Source organism: Antedon mediterranea, chromosome 4 (genome assembly GCF_964355755.1).
Source record: "Antedon mediterranea chromosome 4, ecAntMedi1.1, whole genome shotgun sequence".
Lineage (NCBI taxonomy): Eukaryota > Metazoa > Echinodermata > Crinoidea > Comatulida > Antedonidae > Antedon > Antedon mediterranea.
Window position 1 is genome coordinate 5,547,491 of NC_092673.1, and position 21,014 is coordinate 5,568,504.

A 21,014-nucleotide genomic window follows, 5' to 3' on the forward strand; every position below is an offset into this window, starting at 1 on the left:
CGCTCTACCTAAAATATGAAAACACAAGAGCTTAACATTATTTTTAATTTCAGAATTTATATTGCTATGATGGTTCCTCTCGTATACTCTACCAAGTGTAACCAGGTTTGCATAGTGTGAATACGATTTTGTGGAAAATTCCACGTGAAATGTCGGGAGAAATACACACTGATGAGAGGCCTGTTTTTGTGTCTTACCCTGATATTAAACTGCCCAATCATAGTTATCCGATAATGCGCAACTACGCTTTCCTTCCGAGATTTCTCAGAGTTGTTACAAGTTGTAACAATTTATGCAAATGTGAAAAGGGTACAAGTTTCTCTCTATTAATATTTCACAGTAAAATTTGTTCTTTGTATGTTACAGGATAACAACCGACTATCACCCTTGGTTGAAGAAAACACAAGCCCTTGTGAAGGTTCATTGAATTCAAATGATTCACCAAGCAAAGAGTTGTTCACACATTGTGCACAGTAAGTAAAGAAGGATGGGAAGGAAGTGAGAAAGGCTGAGGCGAGAAGCGGGTTCCAGTTTGGTGCTCCAGGCATTTTTTTTCAACGTGTGGAAGGCCTAACCCAAAATTTCTCAGTTTCCAATTAAGCTTAATGACCAGAATAAATACATTTAAACATTTTTTTAAACATAAATCATGAATAGTTAGATTAATAATAGCATAATTAACACCTTAGAGAAGGCGCTGATGTATGACATAAGCATGGACATAAATGGGTTATGTCAACGGTTTTCTGTTACCCAGTTATTTGGCTGTTTAGCTTTCTGTTCCATAGATGAGAGAGCACCTAAATTGGCGTGAAGTGACCCTTAGGGGAGAAGCCTGTATTGAAATAGGTAGCAGTGGTCTTTGGAATTGAGCTATATAAATTGACATTACCATTTGATAGACCAGGGTTCAAATCCAATCAAAGTTGTTTTTCAGTGAGAATTATGAATTAGAGGATTATATTTAATATAAATTTAACTCAAAATTTGGGTCACCTTTGATCCCAAAGAGCTATAATAGATTCAAAATTGGCATTATTTTGACAACTTTTAAAACTAAAACGCGCGCAAATGGTCTAAATCAACGTGTTCGTATGACGTCATTTTAATTTGAAATTATGTCGATCTTTTTAAAATGACTAGGAAAGGCTGTAAAATAATAATTCAAGAGAAAAACACATGATTTTCATGCTCCGTGCGCACCTTACACGTAATTTTTATCGCGCGCGTGGGAATTTTTTACATGCTCAAAATGTCATGATCAGCGTAGAAAGTTGATTAGAAATTAATTTTGCGCATTTTAATATCTTAAATGCGCGTGCGCGCGTAACTTCTTGTCAACATGCCATTTTTGCTGCAAACAAAATTCCGGGAAAGAAAGAAGAATAACATGGAAGGAAAAAAAATTAAAGATCGTGACAATGACAAGGGGTTATCCGCCAAGTGCGGATAACCAACAAGTTTGTAGCAGCACCATCAGAGAGAAGGGTGTCACACAGATCACCAGGGGAAATTTTAAATAATTAAAATAAAATTATATAAAAAAAATGTATTTATAAAAACATATTTAATTTAATGATATACAGGTATATGATAAAACATAAGTTTTGGGCGGAAAGGGTGGGGGAATTGGAGTTGGACAGAGGAGGTGGAGGGGTGTAATAATGCTGTTTGCTGTGCTTTATAACTGAGATGTTTCTTCTTTTATCATTCATCAGAACTTATCATCGACATATATTAAACATACCTAGTTTGTAATGCGTTCTTGTTATACAAATTTAAGATTGATGGCATTTGATCGTGTTTCGCTGGCACATCTTGACATGAATATCGTAATCTGATACAGACGATTCTAGTTGACATAAACATCTAGATTTTTAAACTGATTTATAACACTAATACATAACAATGTATTCAGTTTATCTCATCTCCTTATAATTATCTGTTTGTACATATGGACGTCTGTAACGTTTCCTGTTCTGACGTTTGAATAATGCGAGCAGGTGATAGTAACAGCAAGACTATCTGTTACTAGTAAGAATGGGATGAACTCAATATTTGTTTAAGTGGGCATGGTTTCTTATGTTACTGTAGGTTAATACTATGTGGGCGGGATTACCCAAATTATTTTCAATGCATCCTGATTGTGATCCGTCTCAACTGATGGGGGATGGAGATAAATAAGTGTTGGTTGGTGACTGCTCAACACAAAGGGGAAAAAGTTGTTAGGCACAAGTTAACCCCCTCCCTTTTTTAATAGCCAAATAATATAAGTTTGCCAACACAGGCTATAAAGTTTGCAGTACACCACATATATTAGTTCAGAACTAATATACGTGGTGTACCGCAAACTTTATATCAACATTTGATTTTGCCATGCAAACCTTCAAACAATATACAACACAGGCTATTTATAACGTCACACTACCAGTGGGAGCACAGCCTACAATTCCTTTACCAAGCAGTTTAAATTGCAAATTCCAGTACAACCTTCCTATATACTTTCCCAACAGATTATATTTAGGAAACTATAATGATAAATCATGTTTTTGCACTAAGCCTCTGCGTTTAAAGTCTAGGCCTAAGGCCCATCAAAAATATATTAATGGTTCCTAGAAATACATGATCTAATGAACCTGTTTATATAATACAATTAATTTAAATGCAATTATCGTTTTAATCAATATGCCGTATATCAAGACTAGAAGTAGTGTAATTAAGATTATATTTTAATACCCTGACGTACATGTTTAGTCTAAATAATGATCCTATACCATAATTGCCTTATTTAATAGTTGGATTTTTTAAAATTAATGTTTTAACAATTCAATCACAGATATAGGATTCATTGATTACAAAATATTACAGTAATTTTAATATGATTAATTTTTTTAATGAATATGCCATAAATAAAGATTAAATTTAAAAAAATTACTTTTTGGATCAGAAAATTAATTCCTGGAAATATTAGTATTTAATCGTTACTTTGATTTATTAAAATTATTGTTTAAACAATTCAATCACAGATATAAGATTCATTGATTACAAAATATTACAGTAATTTTAATATGATTAATTTTTTTAACGAATATGCCATAAATAGAGATTAAATTTAAAAAAAATTACTTTTTGGATCAGAAAATTCATTCCTAGAAATATGTGATTGTTAAATTGTAAGTAATTTTCAATATTAATTTAAAAATGGTATTTCTTTCATTAAAGTACTTTTTACACAGAAGAAATCATTAATATGCCTAGTAAACAAATTTACAGGCCCTGTGTTTAATTGTATGTATCCACAACAAGAAGAATGAGTGTGGGGATGGTTTTTCACTTATTCATAGTGATACACAGGTCACCAAAACATGTTTTTTATACACATCAAATACTAGATTTTATTACTGCTCAAACACAGCACCTTGTGGAAAATTCATACCCGTAGTGGAAAATTTAGACCCCATAGAGACCCCGCTTTTTTCAACTTCCTACCTATGGTAAGAAAATAAACATTAATAATTCTTTACATTGCATTTTCAGAATTGTACGGGAATATTTAATGGGTGAACCGTTTAGGGAATACAAATCTAGTATGTACTATTCAAGATTTTTACAGTGGAAGTTTTTGGAGAGGTAAGTTACGGGGCGGACCTAGAACAGTGTAGAAAAGTGTCAATTCTCAATTTAAACACTGCAGAATAAAAAACAATGCTTTCTAAACACAGTCTTGTAGTGTATGAGGTTTTACTAGTGACGCTGTTTAGGAAAAGCGAAAAATCCTCTTAGACTTGAGACTGAGGCATGATTTGAACTTGAACACTGGTAATGATAAGCAAACGCATTAGTCGATAAGCGACAGTGCCGTAATTGTTACACAATCCTTTAGGAATTGTCAGGACTCCTCATTCAGAATATTTGATTCATCATGTCTGTACTTCATAAATTATATTAAAGTAAATTAATACAGAGCTTGGTGTCGTGGAGCTTGGTGGTTAACCTGTTTGCCTTTCAATCCCAAGGTCCGGGGTTCGATCCTGATCTTGTGTCAGGGTTTTAAACTCACAAATCTTTCAACTCAACTCCCTAAGCCTCAAATGTAACTTATTATTATGAGACTTTAATGCACGATAAATTAAAAATACTTTATCCGTACTTTAATTGGTGAGTTGCTCGTATGAATTTTTTTAATTAAAAAGTGTTCATTGTTGATGTTTAATCAACTTGTATGTATTTTAATGAAAAGGTTGATGTTTTATTTTTCAGTCAACCAGTCACTAAGAACACTTTCAGGCAGTACCGAGTGCTTGGAAAGGGTGGCTTTGGGGAGGTTAGTCTCTTGTGATTTTTATATATGCAAATGTATACTTATGTGTTTTCTGTGATCCAACGAAATGCCCAACTGGAGCGCACCTACCACGATCAGAAATATAGATTGGCTAAACCGGAGTGTTTGTACGAGTATATTAGGCTATATCTAAAAACCCATTCTCTGTACTGTATCTTAGGGCCTGTTTCTGCTGCATAAAAATAACCGGTTAAAATCTGTGTGAATAAATTAACTCAATTTTCTTGGGAGCAGAAACAGGACTAATTTGTGGTAACCGGTTAAAAGGCAGCGCAAAATAACCGGTTAAAAAACACCAATTCAATTCGGTGTTAGAATGCCATTTAACCGGTTATCACTGAGCAATTTTTAGCTGCAACACAAAATAACGGTTATTTGATTGACAGCTGCTGACCCTGAGTCAACTACACGGCAGTAACGTTTAATCGCCAGAACCAATTGCATTTTGGGTAATTCTAACGATTTTTGTCGACCCATTGATTTAACCGGTTATTACAAATTGAGCAGAAACCGGTCTTCTTGTTTTTAATCCATTTTAAAATAAACGGTTAATTTGCATTGTGAAGCAAAAACAGACCCTTAATAAATTGCATACTGTAGCTCCAGATTTTGTGACTTTTGGAACTATGATCTTTAGCTAGGTTGAATATAGATATCTCATTACGATTTCTTGCTTTGACAGAGATATTTTGAATCTTCAATGATGCTCATCAATTTTGTTATTTGATACTTGTCAATCAAATCATCTATCCAAACTATCCATAATAATTATCTTCTATAGTGTTATTGTATTATGCCATAGGTTATGAACATTCAGTGTGCATATTTACCACATACTATCAAATTTAAAGTGTCAATAATTATCATACACTGTGAGTCTATGGGAAGATTTAAATCTTCTTTTAATTGCATGATTTTTATTAGGTACATGTGGCTAAGGTAAATAGTAAATTAATCACTGTCATATCATATTGATGGTAGTCCCTAAGTGCTATGGTTTATAGTCCGAGAAGACTTGTTCCACCACCAGAACAAGGAGCGGGTCGGCCTCGAACCCTTGTCGATATTGTTGGCTGTTTAGGTACAGTAAACAGCGCCCTGCCATAACCGCTCAGCCTTTTGACTCGCTAGGTAATGATATCACTACCATATTTGGGCATATCACTACCATATTTGGGTATATCACTACCATATTTGGGCACACTTTATTTTGGTCAAATTAGTAAAGACAGAGCTTAATGTCCTCTTCAGTGTTTTGTCGATACATGATGTAATTGTACTGGACAATATTTCTACCCAGCCTATATTCAAGATAGCACCAACACAAGATACATCCTTGCTTGTTGATTGTGAATCAACAATATCTAAACAATATGTGTCGTTCACTCTCTAAACGCAGAGCTATCTAGCAAATCTTTGTAGAACTAGAAAATCCTTCGTTGTAAATAGCATTCATATTTTTAATTCTAATGTAAGACAATAATGCAATTTTTAAATAGTTTTACATCTTTAACAGTTTTTTTATTTTTAACTTTTTATCTTGTATTTTAATCTGTTATAATACTGCAACATTTTTTATATTTGTTTTTTTATTGTTGTTTTAATCTACCAAGCAAAGTGAATTTCCATTTTTATGGACAAATAAAATTTCTTGAATCTTGAATCAAATCAAAGTCGAGGTTTTTTTTTTTTGTTTTTTTTTCAAACATCTCACTTCTACTTTGTATTGGCCCAAACGTGATATATAATAATGAAATTTAATCTTTGATTGTTTATATCCGATTAGATTTTATATTATTTATTCATTACGCATCAATATTAAAAATGACACGACAAAAACATGGGCTCGTATGACAGTGGCGTAGTATAATGGTATTATAGTTATCCAAACTAAACTACATTTACAAAAAAAATGTAGTTGCTTTCAATTGTGCATTAATGGATATATTAAACAGTGGATCGAAACTAGATATATGCATGCAGCAGAGGTATAATGTATAGCTTATCGGTCTCCGACTCTTTTCTGAAAGCCATTCATAATACAAACTGTGATCAAAAATCCATCATCGAGTTAGTATTAAGTGCTGACTTTGATCAAGTTACGTGGTGTACGTTGATACATGATACGATGTTGGAAATATTAAATTTGATGTTGATCACAATCATTAAACAATATTAATCATGTCAGTTTCAACATTTTTCCATTATGACACATTTTTTCCCATTATAATAAATGTATGTATTTATTTATGCTTGCATATGTATGCTTTTTTATCGTTTCCATGCATTTTTTCAACTTGATCTTTTTTCCATGGATTTTTTCAACTTTATCTTTTTTCCATGGATTTTTTCTGCTTTATCTTTTACATGGATTTTTTCTGCTTTATTTTCTGACTCTAACTATCATTAGGTGAAGAGTTTTTAAGAAAAAAAAAATTAAATAACTTTTATAATATAAAATGCAATCTTATTTATAACTTTCATATAATCTTGAAAATGTTACTTTTTCCCAGTAGTACGACAGTTCTTGTTCTGTTTCATTGCACATCAATGGCTGATATTATCGATACAGGAGCAAATGATTTTATTTAGAAAATAATAAAGCTCTGTTTACACTATCAAACTAGTTTGACTAATAAAACAGTGTGATATGCCCAAATATGGTAGTGATATTCCCAAATATGGTTGTGATTTTCCCTAATATGGTAGTGATATTCCCAAATATGGTAATGATATGACATCATAATGTTCGTATATGGGCACATCACATTTTTTTGTCACATAAAATTTGATAGTGTAAACAGAGCTTTAGTAAACTTAGAATTTACAAAACAGTCATTATTAGTTGTTGGTTGTTTGAAAATAGTTGTATTGTGCTATCCTAATTGCTGCATAGCTGCATTCAATTTTATAAAGTACAATTATAATATAGATTTAGCACCTGATAAGCTGTCTTCATGCCTTGTATTGATTGATCACACTTAAAATATAGGAAAGTATTACATTACCTTAGAACATCATGATCAAACCTTAAAAAACACTCGTTGAAATTATCCAAAGAGGGGTCATCTTACAAAATGATTACAAGAGTTGTTCCCCTCAATTTGCAGATGTGTTTGCGATGTTATTGATTGAATTGTCAGTATATTCAGATTTCAGATTTAATTTCATTTGCCAATTTTAAATGGAAGTAAATGGAGTACATTTTTAACATCTAAAATGTATATCGGCGTACACATGGCAATCAGAGTCTTCTTGTGTTTCATATTCTGTACTGTTTATTTAAAGATGTATTGTCCCCCAAAAACATGAAAAATGAAGATTAATTAAATCAGACTTTGAATATGTTATTTTGTAGTTTTAATAAAGGTAATCACTTCCATAGGAAAAAAAACGAACAAAATAATGTTTTCACTTGTAAAATGACCGAATAAATGGTTAAATTCAACCAAAAATCCATTGGCTGGCAGCCAATTTGACCATTTTTTGCTTTACATTTTTTCAGGTAAATACATTTTTTTTCGATCCAATTGTTGGTCAAAGTGGATAACTATTATCTTACATTAAAATTGAATATTCAACAAAATTTTTTTTAAGAATTATTTTTTCAGAGGGACAATACATCTTTAATAATTAAATAATCATTTTTATTTAAGGATATACTGTATTCGTGCACATTAATGTAGTTTTACTTACACCATGCTTACAGTTCCACTAACTATTCTTTGCATTAGAAAATAGGATTTTTAATTATATCTCAAAAATTTGGGTTTTAGACCAATATTACACATAGATTGTTATTACTGCATGGAATATGTCTTGGTTTTGTTAATTTTTGTTTTAAATCTTCAACATCTTGATCTTTGAGGGACTTAATGCGTGTTTGTTTTCCAAGAAGTTATAATTAGCGTAATAATAATCAGGTCACTAATTAGGTCAGTATCAAAGGGACAGTTTAAGTCCACTTTATTCTAATGGAGATGCTACTTAAGGATAGGTACCATTGATATTAAAGTTAAATATTTGGTGAATCTTTAATTCCTTAATGAGCAATTTGATTTTAAACAATTAATTATTTAAACAAAGTATTCTAGATATCCAGAGGACATGGATGGAAGAACAATTAAATGTAGAACATTTACTTCTCAAAATATTACCAACCAATGTTTATTGTATGTGAAATGCGTTTGTTATTTAGTTTATTTAAAAACATATGTATTTTCAAGAAATTTGATGAAAATGCACTTTTGAAGGTTATATTGGGTTGACAGTTGTGGTAATGTTATTGAAAATAATAAACAATAGATTATATTGATTCAACATATCTTCCTCTTATGTTATTTACATTTACTCAACTTTTTCTGGAAAATTTAACCCACGCCTGTGTTTAAATATATAAAAGGGAACTGGAACTCCAGATACTTTTTTTGCCGACTCCAACCAAATCTATAATTGTTTTATCATCTATATGACGTATGTTCTAACAATTATATAACTTGTTGTAAAAAATAATTGAAAAAACATTTCTGTTTAAATTCTAAAATGTTATTTGTCTTATTATGTTTATGTTATAGAGCTCTTATGAATTTAATCAACAGATATTAGTTTTTAAGGTCAAGAATAATACATAATATTTTTCATTATGTAAAAGAACTGCAGGGGGTTAATAAAAACCCTGTGATACTTATACTTTCACAGCTGAAAGACGGCAATGTAAAAGTAATAAGATGGGAAAATGTAAACACAATAGTTAGGTATAGAGATTCCTTAATGTTAGACACATGTGGAAAATTAGAACATGATTTGGTAGTATACCAGTATTGGCATGGTGCCAAGTCGTAAATGATGAACTAATAATTACCAATAAAATTATAAATATGATGATAGAAGTTTAATAGTGTTAATGAGATTTTCAAAATTGCCAAATAATAAATTGTTGGATGAATAGATTAGCATAGGAATTAACTAATTTGTGAATCGATGAGTAATGAATGAATGATTTGTCAAATCAATGAATAATTTAGCGAATGAATGAATTAATGAATTTGTGAATGGGAAATTTCTGAATAAATTAAGATAATTAATCATTAAGATGTGACAAAACAGTGTGATGTACCCAAATATGGTAGTGATATGCTTAAATATGGTAGTGATATCATCATGTTCATATATGGGCACATCACATTTTTGTCACCCAACAGTTTGATAGTGTAGACAGAGCTTTAGGTTTGGTCTTTTATTTTAGGAAAAAAATTCACCCCATAAAGTTAGGGACCATGTAAAAATGATTCTACTGCAGTAACTACACTTTATTTACTCTTTAATCTGTTCATGCAATTATTTATCAATTTTGTTTTGGTATTAGCGTACACTGTTTACTTTTATAACTGATTTGGAATTTTGTTAGGAAATCAGAAACAGACTGAAATCATAAAGTTTACAAACTATTAAACCTGTTGATATAAAGTTTGCGGTACACCACATATATTAGTTCTGAAAAGAATTGTTGGGTTTCTCGACGCTTCGATCAATATGCTTTGATCGTCCTCAGGAGTGAGAATTCTCACTCTATTTATATCAACATTTGATTTCGCCAGGCAAACAATATATTTAAACCTGTTTATGCAACATTTAGCATAAACAGGCATAATGAATAAATGTCTCAATATAATATATTGTCTATTAAAGAAAGTTTTTTTTTTGGTGGTACTTTACACACTGTTTACTGCAATGGCTGCCTTATACATTATTATACAGATATTGACTGCTTAGAGGTTAAATATAAGATTTGACATCCCCGAGGGAATGATATTAAGTTCGAGGGAATATATATTTCCCGAAGCGCCAGCTGAGAACTTAATATCATTCCCGAGGGGATGTCAAATCTTATATTTAACCGATATAAATGGCAATATCTGTTATATTATATAGCCAAGAACAAGTCTGCTGGGTTGGGTGAAGCTAGGCTAGGCCTCCTATAGTATTTGTATTGTATTTAAACAAGCCTGCCTATTAAAAATAATAATATTATAATCAGGTAGGCCGAATAAACAATTCGTCTTCTTCTCGATCTTCGAGGAGCCGAATCACCGGATGTTCAGCGCGTACTAGTTACTAGGTTACTACCGTGAGTATTGACCAATCACAAATGGTGTTTCATCACATTTAGGGTGGACTTATAACAAATGAGGGCGCTATGTATGCATAGCGGTTGAAGCGTTGTCTTGCGATGGAGTGACAATTCCACCCGAGTTCAAGATCGAGTTGATGACTTTTGTTTATTTATCGGCAACGCGAGTGTTGGCACACGAAAATTACACAGTCAATATCATCGAACTCGAGAATCTATATGTTTAATGACAGGGGACACGATAATTACGCGAAAATTACACAGTCAATATCATCGTTCTCGAGGATATATACGATTTACGATCCTCGCAGCGGTAGTCATGTGATGCAGTTTCAACCAATCACGTTCGTGTATTTACATAGGCTATGTAATATAAAAAAATATAGATCCCTTAAAGGCCCATTTACACTAGGACAATAACGATTTCATACATAAAACAAAAGAAATATAAAACTTTTCATTCTAGAACTATAGAATAACCATCTACTGTATACTTCCTTTGATGAAAATGATATTTTTACACGTCCAATCAAATGTCGTCATGATTAGTAAGAGCAATAATAGCGTGACAATACAACGATTTTAGTGTTATTATTTATCATGACGTCATTTGAATGGAATTTAAAAAAATATTATTTTTATCAAAGACAGCATGATTATCCTATAGTTCTAGAACGAAAACCTTTCTAATTTCTTTTGTTTTATGTAAACAAAATGCATATTTATCGTCGATCGTTATCATCCTAGTGTAAATGGGCCTTAAACCTATTTCAAGTTGAAGTATGTGAATACCTGTCGGGTATGTTTTACAAATAACAAATTGACTTGCTGACTTCCTGATTCTCTGTGCAACTTAATGAATAAATGTCTCAATATAATATATTGTCTATTAAAGAAAATAAATAGCTCAACATATTGACTAAATATATTAGGTGATAATTCAAGTTATGTGAATTTTGTTTACAGGTCTGTGCCTGCCAGGTGCGATCAACCGGAAAGATGTACGCTTGTAAAAAACTGGAAAAGAAGAGAATTAAGAAGCGTAAAGGAGAGTCGATGGCGTTGAATGAAAAGACCTTGCTGCAAAAGGTCAACAGTAGATTTGTGGTGCGTATTTATATCTTGCATTGTTCCACCGAGTCCGTGTTACTAGATTTATCGTCATTTGTTGTTTTCATCGTTGAAATGGAGTAATCTCACTCTTAAGCCCTTTTCTCACAGAACTATGTGCCGGGAATAGATATTATCTATCGTACTTGTAAGAAAATTTACTCCTATAGATATTATTTATAGTCAATATGACAGGCCAATATGTTAATAGTTGTTTGCCTATAAGCCTGTGAGAAAAGAGCTTAAAGCTCTGTCTACACTATCAAATTTTATGTGACAAAAAAATGTGATGTATATGTATATGGATATGATGATGTCATATCACTACCATATTTGGGCATATCACTACTTTTTTTGTCAAACTAGTTTGTAAGTGGAGACAGAGAATTATTGCAATATCACATATCTTGAACCAGTGCATTCTCGCATATAAGTTGGTTCGTATATCATTGTGCCATTCTCTAAAATCATCTCTTTATTTGTCAGGTAATTAATGATACCTGAATATGAATAGTTCATAAAATGCATTTCTTTTGTTTGCACCACTTACCTCAATTACTAGAATACACCAGAGCAATTACCAACAAAATGTAATTGAAAATTGAAAACAATTGCAGTCAATCTCGGAATTAGAAAAACCGTATTCCCTGACCTAATCCCGATATCGAGACTTTGCATATAGTTAATATCTAAATTGAAAACTTAAGAATTATGTACACCGTTTCAACCAAGTAATCAATCAATTTACATACAGTACATCATTTATAACCCAGTTTCATCTTTTAAGCAATATACCAAAATGATCTCTTTTTCCTTCCCTTAAAGATGTATTGTCACCCTGAAAAAATAATTATTTACATTTTTGTTGTTGAATATGCCATTTTAATGTTACATAATAGTTATCCACTTCGACCAAAAATTAGATCGAAAAACAAATTATTACCTGAAAAAAACTGTAATTTAAAGCAAAAAAATAGTCAAATTGGCTGCCAGCCAATGAATTTTTGGTTGAATTTAACCATTTATTTTGTCATTTTATGAGGGAAAACATTATTTTTTAAATATTTTTTTTGCTACAGAAGTGAATAACTTTTTTTAAACTACAAACCTATTCAAAGTCTGGTTTTATTAATCTTCGTTTTTCAGGTTTTTGGTGGACAATACATCTTTTAAAAAAAAATCCAATCATTGATTTTCAACAACAAAAATGATGTGAAAAGAAAAGTGGTTATATGTTATGTTAGTTGCAGCTTGATTGTTGCTACTCCTATAGGAGTTAAAATAATTCAGAGGTTCTAAAGGATAATGACTATTTTAAGATGAAGGGGTACCGTAGGGAGATGGGTATGCATTTCATAAGAATTCCTTGATATGACACTAGTAATTACGTTCTAAGAATCTAGGTTTGTGTGAAATGACAAGTTGTATATCATTTTATAATATTGAATGAAATCACTTTTTGTTACCTACTTGACATACAGTAAAACTATTGTTATTATTATTCATATAAAGCATTCACAGGATTTAAAAATATCTGATATAAATATGTTTTTTATGGGGTTGTGGAATATACTGTGGAGAGGGTACGTTTCTATACTAAGAGTAAAAGAAAATCATGTATATTTATACTTTTGTCAGTCGTAAATAAAATAGTAGGATGATTATGAAGAGAGAGAGAGAAAAACTCCAAATTTTCCAGCCATAATAAGTGTGAAAATAATATAATGCCTATGTTTTTTAGGTAAGCTTAGCATATGCTTATGAGACTAAGGAAGCTCTGTGTCTTGTACTGACCATAATGAATGGCGGTGACCTAAAGTTCCACATTCACAATATGGGTTCACCTGGATTTGATGAGGGGCGTGCTCGCTTCTACGCTGCTGAGATCACGTGCGGACTGGAGCATCTGAACCAACTGCGTATCGTCTACCGTGATATGAAACCAGAAAACATTCTTTTGGATGATCATGGTAAGATTTTGTTTAAAGATTGTAGAGATTGACCTATGACACGAAAAATCTCATGTGGCTTTATAATTTGCATTCTAAAAATATTACTGCAGGGGCGGATTCAAGCTCCCCTAAATTTTAGCAAATTTTAATGCAAAAGATAGGACATCAAATTAAGCTCAGCCCTTCATTTCACCATTTTTAGGCCTAATACCTCCCTATTCCAAAATCGTAGGTGTGCAACTTTAGATCTCATTGCCAAAATGGCCAAAACATAACAAAATATTGCATAAAATGCTAAAATCTAATAAAAAGTTATAAAACAAAAGAAACATGCAAGAAACGCATCAAAAGTTAAAAAATGCTAACGCAGTTGCATGAGTCAGCAGGGAAGATATGTTGAAAATAGAAGTTGTCATCACGTTAGCAAGTGACACAAAAAAATCTGGTGCTACCAAAGTGGTTAATGAAACACAATAACAGCAGCGCAAACAGACCAAGAATGAATAATAAAGGTTATTATTAATATTATTATTTTAAAGGTTAAGTGTGAAGTGGAAATGGAACATGGTTAAAAATAAGAACATGAATTGATACACAATGTGATAATGCAATTGATTAGCATTCATTTTCTGTAGATTAGAGATTTACCAACGATAACATATACAAATACATAATATATACATACAAACTTTGAGTAACCTTGTGTGAGATTTACATGTGTATCACCACTTAAAGTAATGTAATGAAGTTACACAATCTGTGGATTTTAATTATTTATAAATACTTTAAAGCGCTTTATTTACGCATCCATAAATTTTTGTTTGCATAAAATCTGTTTTCTAATCTTCTCTGCATTATAATCGTTTACGTTTATTTATTCACCCAGTATCAATATTATACAATATGAAATAAAAATTTTTAAAAAATTAATTAAAAAAATAAGAAGCAAGCAGGAGCATCTTAAGAAAGAATATCACTAATTTAAATTTAACCAGCTATCCTATCTTTCTCACAATTAAGGTCATGTAAAACTTTTTCTCATGGCTAATTTATTTATAATCATTTTTGTTTTCAAAGATTATGAATTGTTGATTTAAGATAAAACTGATTATATTAGTAGTATATAAGCAGAGTAAAAAATATATTATGGTTTTTATACTACCCAGCGAAATATAATTAAGGTATTGTTTGTAACTGTACTGTGAAGTAGCTTTGCATCAGGGTGTTAAGTAAGAAAAAAGAAGAAGCTATCTAATCTATCACCAAGTCTCTCACTAAAACTTCTTTTAGATGTTTAAATTGAATTTTTTTTTTTTCGGTGGTTTAACAAAGTTTTTTTTAAAAGAACCTTTATTTAATAATAATTGGTTATGTGCATTTAAGACGAGAAATACTCTGATTATGGGTTTCGGTGTCAAATATCCATGGCTTATTATTGATAGACCATGACAATGAAGAACGATTTTCATTCTCAACTGCCATATCTTTTGATTTGAAATATATATCGGTTGTCCCGATGGATGTTTTGTGTGGGAGGGATTTTATTAGATAAATTTGCAATTTTTAAAGCATTCATATAATGTTACTTATCTGCCTCCTAATGGTTGTGTATATATCTTATAATGTTTTATTGATTTATAACATTTATTTATCTGATGATGATAATAATAATAATAATAATAATAATAATAATAATAACTAGATTTAATTCGTCACTATGACGAATTATAGGTTATATGCATTGATTTAAATAAAGATAATTGATTTTTAAAAGATATATTGATTGATTGATTTTCTCAGAATCTTTAATTATTTATAATATATGATAGGACCTTGCTAACGCGAACACCATAGCCGGTATCACAATCCGATCAAAGATCCATATGCGTATAATGTCATAAACCACATTTGTTGTTACATAATAATAAAGACATAAGTTAATTTTTATCTAGATTTCATTATAAATCATGTGTATAATCTATACACTAAGAAATAAATTTGAACAAACAATACGGATAATAAAAAAAAAATCTTATTTTGTTTCCCAAGGTGAGACTCGATCTCGGTACCTTGAATGCCATAGACACGAGCACAGACCATCGAGCCATACACAACTCACTAAAAGTTGTAGAAAAATTCCTCCGTGTATTTACTATGCAGTAACCACTTTGATGCAAATAGATTATTACATACCGAAATGAATTATAATTTTTTAATATGATGACATCTTTAAAATGTATACAAATGATGCACTGTCAAACTACATACTTTTAACTTTAATATATGAATTTTTGAAGGAAGAAAGTTAATGTTAAGTTTGTTATTTTGGCCTAAGAAAATGTCATAATTTGTTTGATTGTCGAAATTATTAAAAAAAAATTTAATATGCAATTAATGATGACTTAATCAACTTTTGTTCTCTTTATTTGATAATAAATCATACATATGATACATACACTTCAAGAAAATGAAATAAAAAATAGGTGTTCCCCTGCATTCTGACGATATATATTAATTTTAAAATTTAGCATATTTTCACCATTTTGTTAACTTATACGTGCGTAGCCAGTCACTTTTGACTTGCTCGTATAACGCAATTTCGAGTTGAAACCTGAATCAAATATGATGATATTATTAAAGAAAGATTGTAAAACAGAAATCGGGCAAAAAGAGTGCGCATTAACGTTTAACGCGCAGTGCGCGTGCAAAAATCTGCGCACTCATGGCAATTTTTTAAACGCTTAAAATTGCCTGAAACGTACTCTAATTTCATCGAAAATAAATTTTGACAATTTTGAACATTTTAAGCGCGCGTACGCAAGCGTTATATGCGCTACGCACGTAATTTTATTGCCATATGATGAAATATGACCTGAAATTTATGACTACCAAATTTTGTTTAATTGTGATTCATGCTTGTGAAGATATGATTACAAACGTGATTTCGTAAAAACGCGCGTAGACCGCGTAATTTTTGATTACGCATCGTGAAAATATAACCACTCCGATTCCTGGCCATGAGGAATATACTCTGAAAACTTGACTTAGCTAGATTAAACTGATGCCAAGATAATGCACGGACAAAATAGTGCTAAGGAAAGAATAAATAAATAAATAAATAAATAAATAAATAAAGATTTTGACAGAATCAAGAGGTTATATGCATATCATGCATATAACCTAATAATATCGTGGATTTATATAGTGCCTAATGTTGTGAAACCTCTAAGCGCTGAACATTATTACCCCAGTCATTTTTTGGGGATCAAATCTGTATGGGACCATACTCCTATAATGCAGCTAGTAATCAGCGCAAAGTTGTGTCTTGATCTAAACCGGGTACCCATTTATACACCTTGGTGGAAAGAGGCCAAACGTAAGTAAAGTATCTTGCCTAAGCAATATACAAGCTACAATACCAGCAATGCGGAGAGAGTTGGATTCGAACCTCGATCTCACGATCAGTAGTAGGACGTCCAACATACTGCGCCACACGCAATAACCAATAATTTGTATATAAAAAAAATTAAAAGTTACAAGCATTATTATCATGGGCTCCTGATGCAAGTAAATAATAAGACCAAATACAAAATAGACATTGCTAAATAATAATGAAATAAAATTAAAGAAAAAAGAATGAATAATTAGGTCTAAAATTCAGAATTTTAAATAAGCCAGAAGGTTGATTGACAACGTCAATTCATTTAGTTTTGCTGTAGTAGCCAAATTTGTAACAAAAAGTTGTGTATTTATTGGACTGTTTATATTGTATGTCAAGCACTAATGTTGTTTATTCTATTTAATATCGATGTAGCCATTCTTTGATGCTATCCATAACCTTTTTCTCCATGTGCTTGGAATTCAGCAATTTGAATGTAATCCGCATTCTCTGTACAAATTGCATTCTGAGTCAAAATGATAGAACTACCTGAATGATCGATGAGTTCGCCAATAAAACCCTACAACTATTTAAATCTCATGCATTATTCATGGCGAAAATTAGCCTAGATGTAATGTAATGTCCTTACAAAGTATATAGGATGATTTTGAAACTATGCTCAATTTCCTTTGACTGAAAAATGTTTTACTTTTTTAGGCAGATTAAAATTGAATGTTCCTTGTAACTTTGTAGTCATCTGTTGACCATTACAATGGTCATTTACCAATCACACTTAAGTGAGATATTTCACTTAAATATTAAATATTTCATTGAACCCTTAAATTGCATTTACTTAGATAGGAGATTTTTTAAATGTTAGCTTAAGTGTGAATGGTGAATACGAACACTGGCCAATAAAACTCACATTGCATTTGACACACCTTTAACTAAAATATAGTGGAGCACTGTGGCGCAGTGGTTAAAGCATTGGACTTGCAATCAAGAGGGTGCCGGTTCAAGCCTGGTCACTGCAGTGTTGAGTCCTTGAGCAAGATTCTTTATCCACTCAGGTGATACAAATGGGTACCTATTTTTGTAAAAAGTACTGGGAAGGTAAATCAAACTCGTTTGTGCAGGAGGAATGGCGTACCTCCCACAAACATACACACTTAGTGGAGTCTGGCCCAAACGCTAAAGAAATGGAGATGGGCACCACGGCCGTTTCAACTTTACCTTTACCTACTAAATGGAATATTAATCTTTATTGGGATTTGGTAGTTCGTTGATTGCTTAACTTACTGGTATTCAACTGACCAGTGAAATACTCTTTTGAAGTTGGACCATGTCAGAGTAAGAATTCCACTTTAATGAGAATGGACACATTGCTTTGCACATGCTTTAGAGGAATATTGAAGATAAGATGACCTTATGTCATCTGATGGTGTGGAGTTGTGGCTTGATGGTTATGATGCTTGTCTACCAATTCAAGGTCCTGGGTTCAAGTCCTGTCATGTCCGGATTTATTCTAATGACAAAATAACTCCACTCCCAAAGACTTCTAATAAGACTTTGTTTATGGAGAGCATCCTGTATATGTTTGTCTTGTGAACAGGATTGCCACCTTTAAGAAGGATAGTGAATGAATTCGTATATTTTCCTAATATAAAATACTAAATATTCAACAGGACAAAAATAAGAATAATATGTGAGGTCAGGAGATGGAGGTAGATAGGGCATTGTGCTAAGAATAGACAATGACAACGATTGCATAAGTAAGAGCATGACATGGAAACCTGAAGGGAGAAGGAAAGTTGGACATATGAGAACTGCATTGAGAAGGACAGTTGAGAAAGAAAGGAACAGGTTGGAAGTCTTGGAACAAAGTTAAACAAATTGCCAGAAGAAGAGCTGAAAGAGTTCAATTCAACATTATGGGCCACAAGACCCAAAGAGGATAGATGAGATGAGCGTAAGAATTAGGCGTTTAATACTTATCTGACGATCTTAACCAATTAAGTGATGCAAATTTATTATCCAATTGAGTGTTTAGTCGGTCACAACATTTTAATTTAATTTACCTATTATTAGTCGGGATCTGGAAATATCTGAAAGTCAATCTGACGCTAAGGAATAACTTTGTTACAGTGTAATCATTCTGAAAAAACAAAACATTATGAATAAAAATGTTATTAGCTAAAATGTTTAGAAAACATGAACAAGATTTCTAGTAGCTTTCTGAATTCCAAAACTATCCAAATCTGTTCGTTATCTACAGTAAGGCATGCACTGTTATTTCAACTATATGATATGCAAACGAGCATGTAATTATCCAATACTGCTTTGCAAAACAAACTAGGGCAGCCCAATATACAGACAACATAGGGAAAACCTTATACAAATCATAAAGATTTGTCTACACTATCAAACTTAATTTGATAACAAAATGTGATGTGCCCATATATGGACATGGTGGTGTCATAACACTACCATATTTAAGCATATCACTACCATATATGGGCACATCACACTTTTTTGTCAAACTAGTTTGATAGTGTAGACAGAGCTTAAGCAATTCTATTGTTTTGGAAAGTACAATAAATTAATAAACTTCTCTGATGACTATCTACGGCAATCATGAATGACATAGAATTGGATATCTTCTTTGCCATTAATGCCATAATATTTAATTAGACCATAAAGATCAGGTACATGCCATTGCGTTGTGTATGATCATTCAGAATAAGGCATAGTTCATACATTATCTAGGTTAGGCTATCTCATAGTAAAAGCAATCATTTACAGTTTAAAGATTATTCAAAATTGCAATTTTAGATCATCTATTTCTAAGTTGATTTGGTCATTTTCTTTCTCTAGGATGACAATTTTATAAGAGAAGATTTTATAGTTTAAAATGTTGTTTGTCATTAAAGGGACAAGTGAAGGAATTCACAATAAACTGTTTAATGCAAAACTTTGTGGGATACTTGATAAGAAGAAAACCTTGAAATCATCTTTTTACACTAAAATTGTAAACATTTTTTCTAAGTAAATCTCCAGATTTGTTTGAAAAGAACAAACTTTGATGGTGTCCATATTTGGCAGATTTAACCAAAATTTGACAGTAAGCGTGCCATAGTTTAAAAATATACCCAGCACGGTAAGAACATCGGTTAACGGTAGATTTGATTAGTATGATAATCCAATACCTTGTAATTGTATACATGGGAATGTAGCAATGGTATTTAACTAAGATTTATGCGTAAAATTTATCCTCAAGTACTAATGAATAATTCCTGTTTTAATGGAATATATTATTTCTGATGCATTTTTTGTGTCATTTCGCGTCATATTTGATGATAGGTTTCTGCCCTGACAGTGCACAAAGTAATTGCAAATCTTTCCCCTTGTGTTTGGCACTGGCTATAATAACAAATGTATCATAACAATTTGACATGATCACGAGATGGAAAAGATTATCTTTGCATTTCATGGAATTACAGTTAAATTGGTTACGGAAGAATGTGTATCCCAGGATAGTGATGGATAAAGAGAATGAATCAATGGGAAATTATTGTTATTCTTTTGTGTAATGTACAAATTGTGGAATATGTAGCATTTTGGACATGATGATGAAAAATAATATCAAATAATCATATAATTGTTTGGTTTCTTACATGATTTGTACGCCCTCCCCCAAATGGTTGGTAATTTTCAAATGTAGTTTAAAAAATTCCCAGTACAATAAGGTTTATCGCAAATACCTTGATTTCGCGAGAAACGTCATTGCACAGTACATGATGGGATGGGTTTGGGAGCAATAGCGTCGCTGTATTATACAAACTTTATATACTGGTGGTGGTGCTATGACTCCCAAATCCTTCCTATTCCCAACCTCGTTGTATTCATTTTGATACCCCATGTGCATGCCATGGAGTAGCAACAAATACGCCCGTATTCTTAAACCGGACTTTAGTCGTAGTTCGAGCTAAAACTAAAAAAATGACGTCATTTTAATTCATAAACCGAACTACAATTAAATCGCCGACTAATTCAGGCCAACCTCGACTAAATCGAGACGGATTTTGATCGATTTTTTTAGTC

At 31.8% G+C, this 21,014-nt stretch overlaps 1 protein-coding gene across 1 annotated transcript in view; it reads left to right on the forward strand.

Moving 5' to 3' along the window:
- Positions 1 to 21,014, forward strand: part of LOC140046460 (G protein-coupled receptor kinase 5-like) — a 73,715-nt gene that overhangs the window by 31,670 nt on the left and 21,031 nt on the right. The window contains exons 5-9 of the mRNA XM_072091109.1: positions 367 to 473; positions 3,538 to 3,630; positions 4,261 to 4,324; positions 11,439 to 11,579; positions 13,324 to 13,552. Coding sequence (XP_071947210.1) covers positions 367 to 473; positions 3,538 to 3,630; positions 4,261 to 4,324; positions 11,439 to 11,579; positions 13,324 to 13,552 — 634 coding nt within the window. The remainder of the gene's footprint in view (positions 1 to 366; positions 474 to 3,537; positions 3,631 to 4,260; positions 4,325 to 11,438; positions 11,580 to 13,323; positions 13,553 to 21,014) is intronic.